The sequence below is a fragment of the Budorcas taxicolor genome, chromosome 19 (genome assembly GCF_023091745.1).
Source record: "Budorcas taxicolor isolate Tak-1 chromosome 19, Takin1.1, whole genome shotgun sequence".
Lineage (NCBI taxonomy): Eukaryota > Metazoa > Chordata > Mammalia > Artiodactyla > Bovidae > Budorcas > Budorcas taxicolor.
The window spans coordinates 21,162,780-21,178,188 of NC_068928.1; the positions used below are offsets into that span (position 1 = coordinate 21,162,780).

The following is a 15,409-nucleotide window of genomic DNA, read 5'->3' on the forward strand; positions in this document are numbered from 1 at the left end:
AGTTCATCCATAATTTAATTTATAACTACATCATGAAAAAAAGTCAGTACAATGTGATACTGTATAGAAATTATGCTTCAACTGGAATAAGACTAATATGTTTGCAAGAACTCAGTTTGGCCTGGAACAAACTTCCACCCAAGGTTTGATAACTCAGGAAAAATTTTGGTTTTACCTCCTCATTTAACACGAACTCTTGCCTAACAAACTGGAAGCAGCACTCTGAAGTACCTTCAGGACCACAGTAAATTACTGACATATTAAGTTCCTGACTGTCACGGAAAATAAGAATTCTCTACCTACACAAAAACTGATTGAAACTGACACACATATACCCTTTTAAGTACGATGTTGCATGGACCTTCAGCTCATCGTATGTGGCAGTAATGTTAAGAGGTGGTAGAGGGTATGTGAAACAGTAGAAACAAAAGAACCAAAATTAAGAGAACTAATGATGAAGAGAAGAGCATTCAATAAATACTGCTTAGAGCTTCCCTGGTGGCTCAGTGGTATAGAGTCCGCCTGCCAGTGTAGAAGACATGGGTTCAATCCCTGATCTGGGAAAATTACACATGCCAGGGAGTAGCTAAGCCCATGCACCACAGCTATTGAGACTGTGCTCTGCAACAAGAGAAGCCACTGCAGTGAGAAGCCTGGGTGCCCAACTAGAGAGCAGCCTCAGCTCCCTGTGACTAGAGAAAGACCAAGCAGCAGCAAAGACCCAGCACCGCCAAAAAGCAAGAAAATAAATGAAAATTAAAAAAAAAAAGAAATACTGCTCACTGATCTTGGGTTAGTTGTTAGTTGAAAGGAGCAGCTACACATTAACTTTGAACTTGAAGCTTAAGAACTTCATTCTTTTTTGCTTCGCACATCTTTCTAATTGTCTATCATTCCCAAAGCTTTTAACTTAATCTAATGTTAAAGCAGAGATTCATAAAATGGAATTTTAATTAGAAATATCTTAAAATGACCCAATGTTTTCAGCAGAATGATTTCCTATATAATTAAAAGTTTGATTAAGCTAGAATCTACAAAAAAAAACATAAAATGTTTTTTAATTAATCGGTTCATAAACAGATTCAAAGGTTGAGCCAGCAATTTTTTTTAACTCAGATATATGCAAATAATTTACTATAACCTTTACCAAGGAAGAATTACTCTGTGCACACTGGCTCTCTGCCGAAATGCGAAGAGCTGGCATTTATCCACCACAAGAGGGCAGTAACACTCAACCGTTGTTAATGGGAAACCCGCGGACCGATGGAGGCTTCCTTCAATAGAGGAATCATTAGAGCCAGCTGTTAAGCCATAAATCTCTCAGTGGAACAGGGCAGGGAAACAGGAACCTTCGCCCAGACAGGTTCGGAGCTTCTGTCCCTGGTAACAAGAAGACAGGAATTAAGCAACAGGGGCTTGTGAAATGGAGCGACTTCGCCCCCCATCCTCACGTCCTTAAATCACCATGGAGATGGCCTACTAGCTTAATAATGGCTGCAGATAGAGGTCTGTTCATTTGGATGTCAGATAAGAACACTGGCAGGCGTCAGTGCAACAGAGCTCTTAATGGGGATTTGGAAAAGGCAGAATAAAGGCTGTGAGGAGCAGCAGAGCTGTTATATCTCAGAAAATTAGTCAGGACTGGTTTTAGAAGTGTTCTAGGGTGTACTTAATTCAGATTTGTAACACTGGAACATAATGATAAAGTAATTTTTTCAGCCTATAGCATTAACTTTTAAAGCTTCCAGGAAGTTAATTAATACAAAAAGGGATCAAGTATGACCAATGCATCTCAATATTTTACGTATGTGTGTTAATTGGTCTAGTGTTACTCATATGATATGAATCAGGTATTTTTTAGGTGCTCTCCTGTCTGACATCTGCTTTCATTTTTATTCATAATTGTCACTGTTACTGAGCTATAATCTGAAAAGACTTCAATATTTGAAAAGCCTAACTTAATTATACCACAATTTAATGTTGTTTCAATCAACATTTATTAAACACTTACAACTGAGAAAAAAGACAGTGATTCTGTGTGTTAAAAGAGAAAACTTTAGAAAATTGTACTCACGTTTTACACAGTGAGCGTCAAATAAAAATTGAGATTTGAGTATGTTTTCCATATTTTATGTGCCTTTCCTGTTCCACATTGTACCTTTTGTGGTAGTGATACCTTGAGAACCATAGAAAATCTTAACCTAATTCAGGGAAACTTGTCTTCTTCATGTTGATAGAAGACAAGGAAATATATTCTGTTTTGTCATCCTAATGGACAACCACGAGTGACATAATTGTCATTGTTATTAATGAGCTATTGGATAGAAGACAATATTTAAAATCTCTTAATCAATTATGTGTATACATGTGTGCTCAGTCGTGTCTGACCCTTTGCGACCCCATGGACTGTAGCACACCAGGCTCCTCTGTCCATGGAATTTTCCACACAAGAATACTGGAGGGGTTACCATTTCCTACTCCAGAGGATCTTCCCTATCCAGGGATCGAACCCATGTCTCTTGCATCTCCAAAACTGGCAGGTGGATTCTTTACCACTACATCACCTGGGAAGCCTTCTTATTTGACTATAAATATCATGTAATGGTTTGATTCAAGTCAAATCAATAAACATTTATTGGGTTAGGAACTGTATTAGCCACTAGAAGTAACAAAAAAGTTAAACATTGACCTGAGGGTAGAAGGGACCTGAAAGAATGAAGATATTTTTTTGAGCAACTACTCTTTGACAGGTTTTTGCATGTCTTTCCTCTTTAATCCCCATAACAATTCTGAGGTATCTGTTTTGTGGAAGAAGAAACAGGCTCAAGGCAATTAAGTGACTTTTCCAGGTCACAAAACTAGTTGGAGTAGAGCCAAGATTAGAACCCAGACCTGTTTCACTTTAAGTATGTTTTCTTTCCATTGGACCATTCTATTTGAATAGTCATTGACTGACTGACTCCTGAGAAAAAGTAATTTAAAAAAATTTTATTTATCCTTTGTTGTCCTGGTCTTCCTTGCTGTGCCTGGGCATTCTCTACTTGTGGTGAGTGGGGAATACTCTTTGTTGAGGTGCACAGACCTCTCACCGCAGTGATTTCTTTTGTTGTGGAGCACATAGGCTGCAGTAGTTGTAGCTCCTGGACTTTAGTTGCTCCATGGCACATGGGATCTCCCTGGACCAGGGATGGAAGCCATGTCCCCTGCATGGTAGGTGGACTTCTCCACTGTACCACTAGGGACGTTCCAAAAGTAATTTTTTAAAAATAGTTTGCAGTTTAACAAATGAAATATTTTGGTGTGCAGTGATTATAGCTTTAAAAATAATTTTTAATTAGGAAATATTTCAAACATAGAGGTTAGAGACTAATACCTGTGTAGTCATTACAGAGCCATAGTCTTAATATGTTTCTGAGCCAGACTTTTTTTAAAGAAAGAAAACATTACAGGAACAGTTGAGAATTTCTATGTTCCTCCCATATCTCATTCTCTCCTTCTCCTCCCTAGAGCTAATACTATTATGAATTTGGTAGTTTCATGCATTTCTACTTTTACTACATGCCCATGAATCCATAAACAATATACTATTATTTTGCAGGTTTTAAAATTGTTTTTAACTGTATCCAAAAGAACATATTATTATACAGCTTACTTTTTGTTCTCAACAGTATGTTTTTAAAAACAGAGTTACTGCTGAGTCTTAGTTGTGGCATGTGGGATCTAGTTCCTTGACCAGGGATGGAATTCAAGCCCCTGGCATTGGGAGCTAGGAGTCTTAGCCACTGGACCACCAGGGAAGTTCCCTCAACAATATGTTTTTGAAATATCCACAATGACATATGTAGCTCAGCTTCAGTTCTTTGTTACATGCTGCATGCTGCTGCTGCTGCTGCTAAGTCGCTTCAGTCGTGTCTGACTCTCTGCGACTCCATAGAGGGCAGCCCACCAGGCTCCCCCTGCCCCTGGGATTCTCCAGGCAAGAACACTGGAGTGGGTTGCCATTTCCTTCTCCAAGGCATGAAAGTGAAAAGTGAAAGTGAAGTCACTCAGTCATGTCCGACTCTTAGCGACCCCATGGACCCATTTAGGAGCATCTAAATACATAAAGCAAATATTAACAGACCTAAAAAATATATAGCAGCATGATAATAGTAGAAAAATTTAATACCCTATTTTCATCAATAGATAGATCATCCAGATAATCAATAGGGAAACATCAGCCTTAAATAAAATATTAGACTAAATTTACTTAGCAGACATATACTAAATATTCTAACCAAATGCAGCAGAATTCACATTCTACTAAAGAGCACATAAAACATTCTCCAGGATAAGTCATTAAACAGGTCTTAAATTTGGTCATATTGAATATGTTAAATGCTGCATAGGGTTCCATTATAGAGCTTTCCTGGTGGCTCAGATGGTAAAGAACTCACTTGGAATGCAGGAGACCCAGGTTTGAGCCCTGGGTTGAGATCCATTATAATGAATATACCAAAATTAATTTATCCATTTTCCTATAATTACATAAACAAGATTCTGCTATGGTTTTGACTCAAAATATATCTAATGAACTTTTGTCATAATTTTTCTTATATCTTAGTATTAAAATATATTTTAGTAATAAAAGTACAAAACTAACACTTTTTTTTTTTGGTACAGATCATTCTCGAATTGAAGTATGGAAATTTGGTAATTCTGCCATCGAATGCTTATACCACTGGGCACACATCTGCTTAGCTCTCATAAAGCTAAACAAAAAAATAAGTAGTGCTATTTCACCCCCATTGCCATCAAAGACTGACTCCTATGTGTATGCAAAAATGCCAGGGGGAAGCTTGCCAGGGAAATGATAATGGAATTGCTACTGTATTTAGGGTATTTTTGTCATGTTCAGTTTTGCTTGTTAACTATAAAAATATTTTCAATTGGAAAGGAGTGCCACGTAGACATATTTTTCTCCTAGACCTTTACCTCAGCACTTTCTAAAACCAAAAGTGCCTCCGAGGGAGAAATTTGATCTAAGAAAATTTCCAGTTAAGGTAGCCATAACCAAATGTATGTTATAGAATATATTTTAAAGTTTCTTTTTAGTTTTAGCATTTTATCTGCTGTGGGCCTATTGTGGTTGGTTGAGTGACTTATTGTAATTCTTTTCAGGTACAAAGTAAAGAACAGACAAGTATTTAGGGGGGAAATGGCAGTTTTTACATCAAAAGAGCACAGTTTTTACATCAAAAAAATATAATAAAGATTTTAAGAAATGGACTGGGAATTGTTTTTCTAATTTTTCAAAGGCTTTTATGAGCACCACGTCCTCTCTGCTCCCATCTCCACTCCCTCACCCCCACTTACCCTAACAACTTTAAAAGTTATTTCAATAAATAGAAATTATGGGGAAATGTTTGCCCATGACTCATGGGAAAAAAAAACTTTTTTTTCATAACAAAATCTTCATGAGTTCAAGAACTGCAGAATTTATATTTATTTAAATCTGTTATTACAGCAAACTTTACTGCCCTGTTGTGAGATTTCATCTTTGCAGTAAGATATCAGATGACAGAGTCCATTTTTAATAAAATTTTGGGAAATTAAACTTCATTTTCTTTATTTGGTTGACAAAATGTAATGCGTTCCAACCATCTTATAATTTGAGACTGGAGGTCCCTTTTTAACCTTCGGTGATAAGATGGCAGTGTTATTTACCAGCCCTCATCTCTTGGCTGGTCCCATGCCCAGTTTTAACCTGTAAGCCTGTTTCATATTTGGAAGTGAGCTTTTCAGGGCATTTGCTGCAACATTTCTAGGAATAATGTTCTTGAAGATATTAAACTGATAGCCACACACTCTGATGGCTTCAGAACAAGCTTTTAAGGGGTCCACTGTGAATACAAACAGCATTTTAGGCAGCAAGGAGGGAAAATTTTTGCAGACTGTGACCTGTTGATCCATCGTGATGGGTATTAGGTTAATAACTAAATGGCATGCAGCTTAATGATAACAAATATCACACATCTGCATGACATTTTAACTTGAAGTATTTTCACATCCTAGCTCATCTGATCCTCCCCAACCTGCAGGGTTGGCAGACTCAATATGATTATCCCCATTTCATAAAGGAGGAAATAAGCTCAAAGAGTGAGTTAGCTAGGTTACAATGAGTAAGGGGCACGCACCCACGTGTCCTGTTGGGCTTCCCTGGTGGCTCAGAGGGTGAAGCATTTGCCCTCAATGCAGGAGAGCTGGGTTCGATCCCTGGGTCGGGCAGATCCCCTGGAGAAGGAAATGGCAACCCACTCCAGTACTCTTGCCTGGAAAATGCCATGGACAGAGGAGTCTGGTAGGCTACAGCCCATGGAATCAAAAAGAGTTGCATAGGACTGAGCAACTTCACGTGTCGATTTCTGTTTTATTGCTCTTGGCAGTACACTAGATATTTCATCAACACTTTCCAAACTTCACTAGGCTAACAATTGTGCTATCATTCTTTTGGGAATGACTTTATTTATTTTTAATCTATTTATTTGTTTGCTTGCCCCAGGCCTTAGTTTTGGCATGTGGGATCTTGAGTTGCGACGTGAACTTTTACTTGTAGCACATGAGATCTAGTTCCCTGACCAAGGATTGAACCTGGGCCCCCTGTACTGGGAGTGTTGAGTCTTAGCCACTGGACCACCAGGCAAGTTCCTGGAAACTACTTTAACATTAAGCAACCAACAAGGTGGATTGCTTAAATTTATTTAACTATCATTCAAGTAAAATCCTATCCCTTGACACCAGATACTTATTTTTTTAGTGAAGAGGACGTTATTTGTACTTGACTAAAATTTAGATATTGATTTATGGTTAAATCTATTTATTTGACTCAATAGATTTATTAATTTACTTGTATTTACATATACTTCAGAAGCTCAGACGTGATTAACTGGTTATTTTTTTAGATTTCTCTACAGCTTATAGGTAACAATGACACTGCATACTGAAGACCTTCCATATCACTTTCTTTTATATTAATAATTACAGCTTTTCATGGTCCAGGAACAAAATAAATGTTTCAAGACAATGATATTGGAATTCAACTGGAAGCTCCTATTGGCTCTTTTAACAGCTTTATTGAAATATAACACATATACTATACAATTCACATACTTAAAGTGTATAACTAAATGGTTTTCAGTATATTCACATAAGTGTGGAACTATTCACAACAATTTCAGATTTTCATCACCCCCATAAAAAACTCCATACCTTTAGCAATACTCCCCATTTTTCTCACTCCAGTCTTAGGAAACTACAAACCTTGTTTTTTCTATGGGTTTGTCTATTCTGGATATTTTATATAAAAAGAATTATATGTGGTCTCTTGAGACTGACTTCCCATTCCTTCCTAATCTAAATGTGATCAAGCAACCAGTAGCCCTTAACTTCTACAGACATTCTCAATTACTGACTCAGAAGACCCTTTGCAGGTAATTTAGGGACTTTTCATTCCTCTTCTGTAAGGTTTTTATGCAATGCCACTCCACCTAACCCCACCCTGCGTGCGTGCTAAGTCGCTTTAATCGTGTTACCCTATGAACCACAGCCTTCCGGGCTCCTCTGTCCATGGAATTCTCCAGGCAAGAATACTGGAGTGCATTGCCCGCCTCTAGACCTTCCTGACCCAGGGATCGAACCCATGTCTGTTATGTCTCCTGCATTAGGCAGGCAGGTTCTTTACCACTAGCGGCACCTGGGAAGCCCTAACCCCACCCTACGTCATCCTTAACTCTGTGTTCCTGCTCTCCCCCACATGATCTTATTATAAAGACCTCAACAGACAAGCTCAATTAATTAAATATTGCCTATTTCTCTCTCCTGTAGGTACTGTAATTCCCCTTGGTGGGTGCTCCATCTCCTAGTCATTGCCCTATTTTACCTTTGCTCAGTCTACTGCCTGAGCTTAAACTGTCCTGCCCACAAATCATAACTGGTGAAACACTCGAGGTGGCCAAGTTTCGTTCCATATGACCCTGATTCTGTAGCCACAGCTGTTTGAATTGGGGTTGACCACTTGCCAAAGGGAGACCAATTTGTGAAATAGTCTAATATAAAAAGCACCCAAACCATTGACAAACCAAACTGGGAAATAGCAATAGAGTAGCGTCTAGAAGGGTATTTTTTAGAGAAGTCAAAAATGTCACGATAGGCCTTAAACAAATTGAAGCATGCTGCCATCCAGACACCACAAGTTAGCCAAACATGTAGGTTGACACTTGAGCAACACAGGAGTTAGGGGTGAACCACCCAATGTACAGTCAAAAATGCACGTACAACTTTGGTCAGCCTTCTGCCTCTGGGGATTCAACTAACCATGGATCTGTAGTTATCTAGCATGTATTTATTGAAAAAAAAAATCCATATGTGAGTAGAGCCAAGAAGTTCAAACCTGTTGTTCTAGAGTCAACTGTAGTCAGTTAGGGAAGAGTGGGTACAAAAGGATGCAGAGAATGAAAGAGTAGGGATAAGTAATACTATTGTCAATGGCACCCCACTCCAGTACTCTTGCCTGGAAAATCCCATGGACGGAGGAGCCTGGTAGGCTGCAGTCCATGGGGTCGCTAAAAGTCGGACACGACTGAGCGACTTTACTTTCACTTTTCACTTTCATGCATTGGAGAAGGAAATGGCAACCCACTCCAGTGTTCTTGCCTGGAGAATCCCAGGGGCAGGGGGAGCCGTCTATGGGGTTGCACAGAGTCGGACACGACTGAAGCAGCTTAGCAGCAGCAGTGTCAAAAAGTTAAATCAAGATCCTTAAGTTTGGGTGCTGAGGGTCCTACAGTGGTCTCGCATCCAAGTCTAGTTGACTGTTATGTGCTTGAAATCTTATCTCTGCAAGTCTAAGACAGAATTCTCTGTTGTGTAACAGAAGTATGGGAGTGATGATGCTGCCTTTTACTGGCTTACTCTGCTTCTGTCATTACAACTTCTCCCATTAAAGATCCCAAATACAGGTTCAAAACATTAGAAGACTTCTTCAAGTCTCAGATCCACTGTAGCAACTACCAGCCTTGCTGCAAACCAGGCCAAGTAATTGAAGAACTCAAACTGTCTGCCAACACTGAGAAATCAGCCCTCTAGCTTTGGGAAAATCTCACAACTGCTTCATTACAACAGCCTGTAGGCAATAGGAGAATACAGAATCCAGCATTCCAATTTAGAAGTTTGAATTATATAGGGTATTGAGCCTATAATTTTGTGTAACTAATTCTCCACTCATTCTCTTTAAGAAGCAGATAGCCCAGGCGGGGGGAGGGGGGAGGCTGTATTATTTACCCTTTACTGACTCTTTTTATTTTAAGCAAAGTAACACATGCTCATAGTTTAAAGAATCCTCTGTCATACAAGGTCTGTCAAAACCAGAGCATTTCCCAGCTCCACCTTACCCCTATTTTCCTTGCTTCTGAGTCAACTATTTTCAATTCTTTTAGCTCAAGAGTTAATAAACAGTACAAGCTAAATCTAGCCAGTTTCCTGTCATGATACAGTTTTATTGGAAAAGTCATGCCCAAATTGTGACTTCTCTCATACCCCTGGGCAGAGCTGAATAGCTGCCAGAGACCTCTGAGCCATAAAATCTAAAGATTTACTATTTGACCTTTTGCACAAAAAGTTTGCCAACCTGTTTTGGCTGTAGTTTTGACATGCACCTCCATGTTGCGATATAACATGCCATGTGGCATGTTTTTTTTTTTTTTCTCTGAATTAGACAGTATTTATTAACCTCCCAGAATGCAATACAGATTTAGCTCCTTTCTCAGCGTGTGCATCCCCCCACATACACACTTCCTACTCCTTCATTCTTCCCAACTACCTTGTAATTTAATCAGAATAGCTGCTTATTCAGTGTTTGCATTATCATGATCATGTATGCTTATTTAGGATGTAGCCATGTAAGTTATTATTTTTCTTTTCATGTTAACACATTTATTATACAAAGGATATGATATAAAGTATACATGTAAACAACCAGATGGAGATATATAGGTGAGGTCAGGAAGGGTATTTCTGTCCTCAAGTTGGGGTGCACCATCCTCATGGCAGGCGGCTATTTTCACCAACCCAGCAGCTCTCAGAATTCCATATATTGGGTTTTCTTAATGGAAACTTCATTATGTAGGCAAGAACAATCATTAATTTGGTTTAAAAGCCCTCTCCCCTTCCCTGAGGATAGGATGGGAAAGAAAATTCCAAGCTTCTAATTATGGTGTGGTCTCTGGTGATAAGCTCCCATCTGATGCTATCCAGGGCTACCTCATTGAAACAAAAACCCTATCACCCAGAGAACCAGGGACCAGGGTCAAAGATCAAATATCAAAACAGAAGTTGCTCTTCGTGCTTTTATTACTCAGGAAATCACAAGGGTGTTAGGAGATCTGTACCAGGAATCAGGGGCAGAAAGCAATATATGTTTCTTTTTTTTTTTTCATTTTTATTTTTGGCTGCACTGGGTCTTCATTGCTGTACATGGGCTTTCTCTAGTTGCATGGTGAGTGGGGGCTACTCTTTAGTTACAGTGCATGGGTTTCTCATCACAGTGGCTTCTCTTGCTGTGGAGTAAGGCTCTAGGGCCCTGGGGCTTCAGCAATTGCAGTGTGTATGCTCAGTAGTTGTGGCGTTTGCTTAGCTGCCCCGTGGCATGTGGGATCTTCCCAGACCAGGGGTTGAACCTGTGTACCCTACACTGACAGGTGGATTCTCAACCACTGGACCACCAGAGAAGTCCATATATGTGTGTATATATATATCCTTTTATTACACTGGGCCCCAAGATTTCATATCTGGCTTCTGTCTGGCCTTACCCTAATAACTTTGAGGGGGAAAAAAAGACATTCAGCACATTCCTATAGGCAAAGTTATATAATTCCTATAATAGTATGTTTCAGCATTAATTCATTTAAAAGAGTGGATCTTAAAGGGTGGTTTGTGGACTCCTGCAGGTCCCTAAAACACTTTTGGGATTTTCCAGGTCAAAACTATATTTCTAACAATGCTAGGAAATTATTTGCCTTTTTTCACTCTCATCCTCAGAACAGTGTGCAAGAGAACTTTTCAGAGGCTTCTTGATATGTGATGATGTCATTGTTCTGACAGTTAATAGAACATGTGTGGATTCTTTTAACTTTTTTCTTCCAGTTTTATTGGTACAATTAATATACAGCACTGTGTAAGTTTATAGTGTTTAGCATATTGACATATACATTACGAAAAGATAACAGTAAATTTAGTGAACATCCATCACCTCATAAATACAAAATAAAAACTATTTTTCCTTATGACGAGAACTCTTAGGATTTACTCTGTTAACAACTTTCATATACAGCAAGTCAATTATATTAATCATATTATATATTACATCCAAATACTTATTATCTGGAACTCTGTACCCTTTGACCATCTTCTAAAAAAATAATTATACTACACAAAGATACAAAGATCTACACAAAGATACAAAGACACAAGAAATGGTAAGCGTGTGTAATAATATATTTTTCTTATTTAAAAAAATATTTTTAAAGGGTAATTGTTTAAAGAAAAATAATAATTTATTGTGCATTTACAACATTGTTAGAAGTAAAACTCATGATAAAATACAGCACAAAGTTTCAGAGAGGGAAATTGGAAGTATACTTTTTTAAAGTTTTTGAGTGGTACATTGTTACTTGAAGATAGATTGTGATAAAGATGTATACTGGAAACCTTAAAGCAAAACCTTGCCAAAAAAAAAAAATCTTAAGCTAGGTCGTAAAAATTCATTGATTAATCCAAAGTCAAGGGGAAGGTGGCAGAGGAGGGTACAAAGAACAGACAGGAAAAAGAAAAAACAAACTGCAACTACACTAATACTTACGTTAATGAAAACGTTCTAAATACCAACTTAAAAGGAAGAAATTGCCATACTAGATAAAAAGCAACACCCAACAATATGCTAGCAACAAGAGATCCACTTTATATTAAAAGTTATGTATTATATAAAAAGACACAAATTGATTAAAATAGGTTAAAAGGATGGGAAAACATATACTATGCTAAAAACCAATGCTGGTTATAAATACTAATATTAGATTAAGTAGATAAAAAAGAAATAAAGAGGATCATTTCTTAATGGTATAGGGGTCAACATAAAAGGACACAACAACTCTAAATGTTTAAATATGTAGTAGGGAAAGTTAGTCGCTCAGTCACGTTCGACTCTGCTACCTCGAGGATGTAGCCCGCCAGGCTCCTCTGTCCATGGAATTCTCCAAGCAAGAATACCGGAGTGGGTAGCCATTCCCTTCTCCAAGGGATATTCCCCACCCAGAGATTGAAACTGAGTCTCCAGCATTGCAGGCAGATTCTTTACCATTTGAGCCACCAGGGAAGCCCAAGTATCTAATAACAAAACTTCAAAATGCACAACTACACTTGGAAGTTTAAACGTCCTTCTGTCGGCAGTTTACAAGATCTCTTCAACTGCTGTACAACTAGTTTGGCATGGGCCGAGAAAGAGTGGGTTCACACGTGAAATGTGACTAAAGTTTTTTTAATATCATGTATGATTTTACTTTCTATAGCCAGTGGCACTATAGTATTGTTATTCATCACTACTGTCCAATAGTAATATATTTAGCGTATGGATTTTCATCTTCTGTCAAGTTACCCTAAGCCAGGAATGGGTGAGTGCTTAGTCATGTCCGACCCTTTGCGATCCCCTGGACAGTAGCCCACCAGGCTGCTCTGTCCATGTAATTTTCCAGGCCAAGAATACCGGAGTGGGTTGCCATTTCCTCCTCCAGGGAATCTTTCCCACCCAGGGATACTTACACTGAACACCTCAGGGATTAAAAAAAAAAAAACACTGCCTAGGGCAGTGGTTTTCAAACTTGAGTATCAGGATTATCTGGTGGACTTGTTAAAATTCAGATTTCTGGGCCCATCCCAGCGTTTCTGATTGCGTAGGTACGGAACAGGGCCAAGATTTTCAGTTTCTAACAAATTGCCGGGGGATGCCAATTCCCGGGACCACACTCTTGGCCTAAAATTTTGTTATTCCTTTCTTACCACTGATTTCGAGGCAATCCGTCGATTTTCAAACAATTCCCAAGGCTAAAGACTCCATTCCCAGCAATGAGGAAGTAACCCAAAGTCAAACCCAGCGGCTAGGTGAGTTCTAGGCCGCCTAAAGTCCCGCGAGAACTCGCGTGATGACGCCAGCGTCTGCATCAGCGTTACGTCGGCGTCGGCCACGTTCAGCGGAGACGGGAGCAAGATGGCGATTCCGGGCAGGCAGTGAGTGATCCGGGAGTTAGGGTCAGACTGGGGAGTGAGATACCACGGCGACTGTGTCTTTGGCCGAGGAGTAGAAGTGCTCTGGAATTGAAGGGGCTGTGTCGTCAGGGATAGAGGCGGGGAAAGCGAGAAATCCCGAGGAACATATATTCCCATCCCCCCACACGTTTTGCAGGATGGAAGCCCGAAGTTTGAGGGAGAAACTTGTGAGGAAATAAAGGAAGTTAGGCTGAGGGGCAGAGAGCGAGACTTTTCTATTTTCCAAAAGCTCGGTCTGAGGCCCCTCAGTCTTGCTTCCTACCCCGCGCTTGAGTTTCTCCCCGGTTGGATGCTTTCAGGGGAAATGAGAAGAGAGACATTTCCTGGCTTTCTTAGAGGGCCTTGTTCTTCTTGGCAGCTCAAGTTCTGATTCCCGCCTTCCCTTCTCGGTTTAGGAATGTTGTGCTGAGAAGCCACAAAAAAAGGGTAGGCACATAGGGAATTGGGGTATACCTTGCCGTAAAAGAGAAATGTTACATGTTTTTGGAAGCTTTACCTTAGATGTATAATCCTCAGTTGTGATGCGGCTTCCCGTTATATCTGCATCTTAAAGGCCCAAACGTGAGAAGAAACCAATTGAGTTGGGTCTGATGGGATGGTTCTTTCAGGTGCTCCAAGACAAAGCACGTGAGCTTTATAAAGTGTAATGGTAATTTGCCCCATAGCTACTTGGGTTTCTCAGTTAATGTAATCTTTAAAAAATTTTAATGGATGACATTAATCTTTATTTAACAACTTATTTAAAATGATATATACCCAGTAAGGGGAGGGGGGATGTTTTCTTGACTCTTGTTAGGCCGCAAGGATAATTTAGAGTCTTTTTCTTTTTAGTGGACCTCAACTGAGCTTTCCACTAACTTTTTTTTTTTTAACTTTCCTATCGTTTCACTATCTAAAACTTCCGAGCTCTTCATTCACTTCTCTTCTTTAACCTAGAATAATAGTTTAAAAATCTTCAGTGCATTTTGAAGCTTTTAGATCGTTGAAAATCAGAACCAGGGTTGTGTGAAGATCATAAGCTCTGTGACATGTTTTGACTTGGTAGCTTCATCCGGAAGAGATAGTGGATGTATTACTGTTTTAACATTTAGGTATAATGGTGTAATTTCTATTTCAAAACAAAAAATATGCAGGTATGGGCTTATTTTGCCAAAGAAGGCACAGCAGTTGCACCCTGTTTTGCAAAAACCTTCAGTGTTTGGGAATGATTCTGATGATGATGATGATGAGGTAAGGGAAACTTTTTCTACTGCATTGTTGGAATTGTTTTTGTTTTTAAGTTGAACTTGTGAATTTGATATCTTTGCTTGCTTCAAATGTTTTGTTAGTACAGTGTATCTGTAGCATAATTTACAGAAGTAGCAAAGGAATACTTAAAGAAAACTCCATTGGTGGTTTATTTTTTTTGCTAAGTGATACATGGATAATCCAAGAGATTTTCGTTCAACAGCTATGAACTTCAGCTATTTTTAAGCAGTTAGACAAAAGTAATTTCATACAACTAATACTGATACAACAAAATTGTTAGTGTAAAGATCCTAGGAAATAAGCTATTGAGATGTCACCAATTTCCTAGAAATTTTTATCAGCAAAAATAGTTTCTTGTGAGATGACTTTTGTAGTTATTCAGTATCTGCTAAATGTAATTACACAGTGTAGTTATGGTAGTGTATAAAGTTAGCATTGATAATACTACAGTGACATCTAATATGAAAATTCTATGTTTTAGCAGCCAAAACAGTGTTTTTTAATGAAGCCCACAGTTCTTAACAAGCATATCAAAATAAGTGCACCCTTCCAAATGTCAAATTTGAAATTAATAGATTTTAAGTGTGTAAAATACGAAATTCATGGATTTTAAGTGTATAGGTTGATGACTTTCGACAAATACATATGCCTCAAAGTGAAAGTGTTAGTTGCTCAGTCATGTCCAACTCTTTACAACCTCATGGACTGTAGCCTACCAGCCTCCTCTGTCCATGGAATTCTCCAGACAAGATTACTGAAGTGAGTTGCCATTCCTTTCTCCAGGGAATCTTCCTGCCTCAGGGGTTGA

At 38.8% G+C, this 15,409-nt stretch overlaps 2 protein-coding genes across 4 annotated transcripts in view; both read left to right on the plus strand.

Moving 5' to 3' along the window:
• EFCAB5 (EF-hand calcium binding domain 5) overlaps positions 1-4,853 on the plus strand; it is a 103,265-nt gene extending 98,412 nt beyond the window's left edge. Inside the window, exon 22 of the mRNA XM_052657838.1 lies at positions 4,663-4,853. Within this exon, the coding sequence (XP_052513798.1) occupies positions 4,663-4,853 (191 nt within the window). The remainder of the gene's footprint in view (positions 1-4,662) is intronic.
• Positions 4,854-13,285: 8,432 nt separating this feature from the next.
• NSRP1 (nuclear speckle splicing regulatory protein 1) overlaps positions 13,286-15,409 on the plus strand; it is a 41,506-nt gene continuing 39,382 nt past the window's right edge. The window contains exons 1-2 of one of the 3 annotated variants that reach the window (XM_052658335.1): positions 13,286-13,314; positions 14,487-14,583. In XM_052658335.1, coding sequence (XP_052514295.1) covers positions 13,295-13,314; positions 14,487-14,583 — 117 coding nt within the window. In that variant the 5' untranslated portion in view covers positions 13,286-13,294. The remainder of the gene's footprint in view (positions 13,315-14,486; positions 14,584-15,409) is intronic. The other 2 variants (XR_008201041.1, XM_052658336.1) reach the window with 2 other exon arrangements.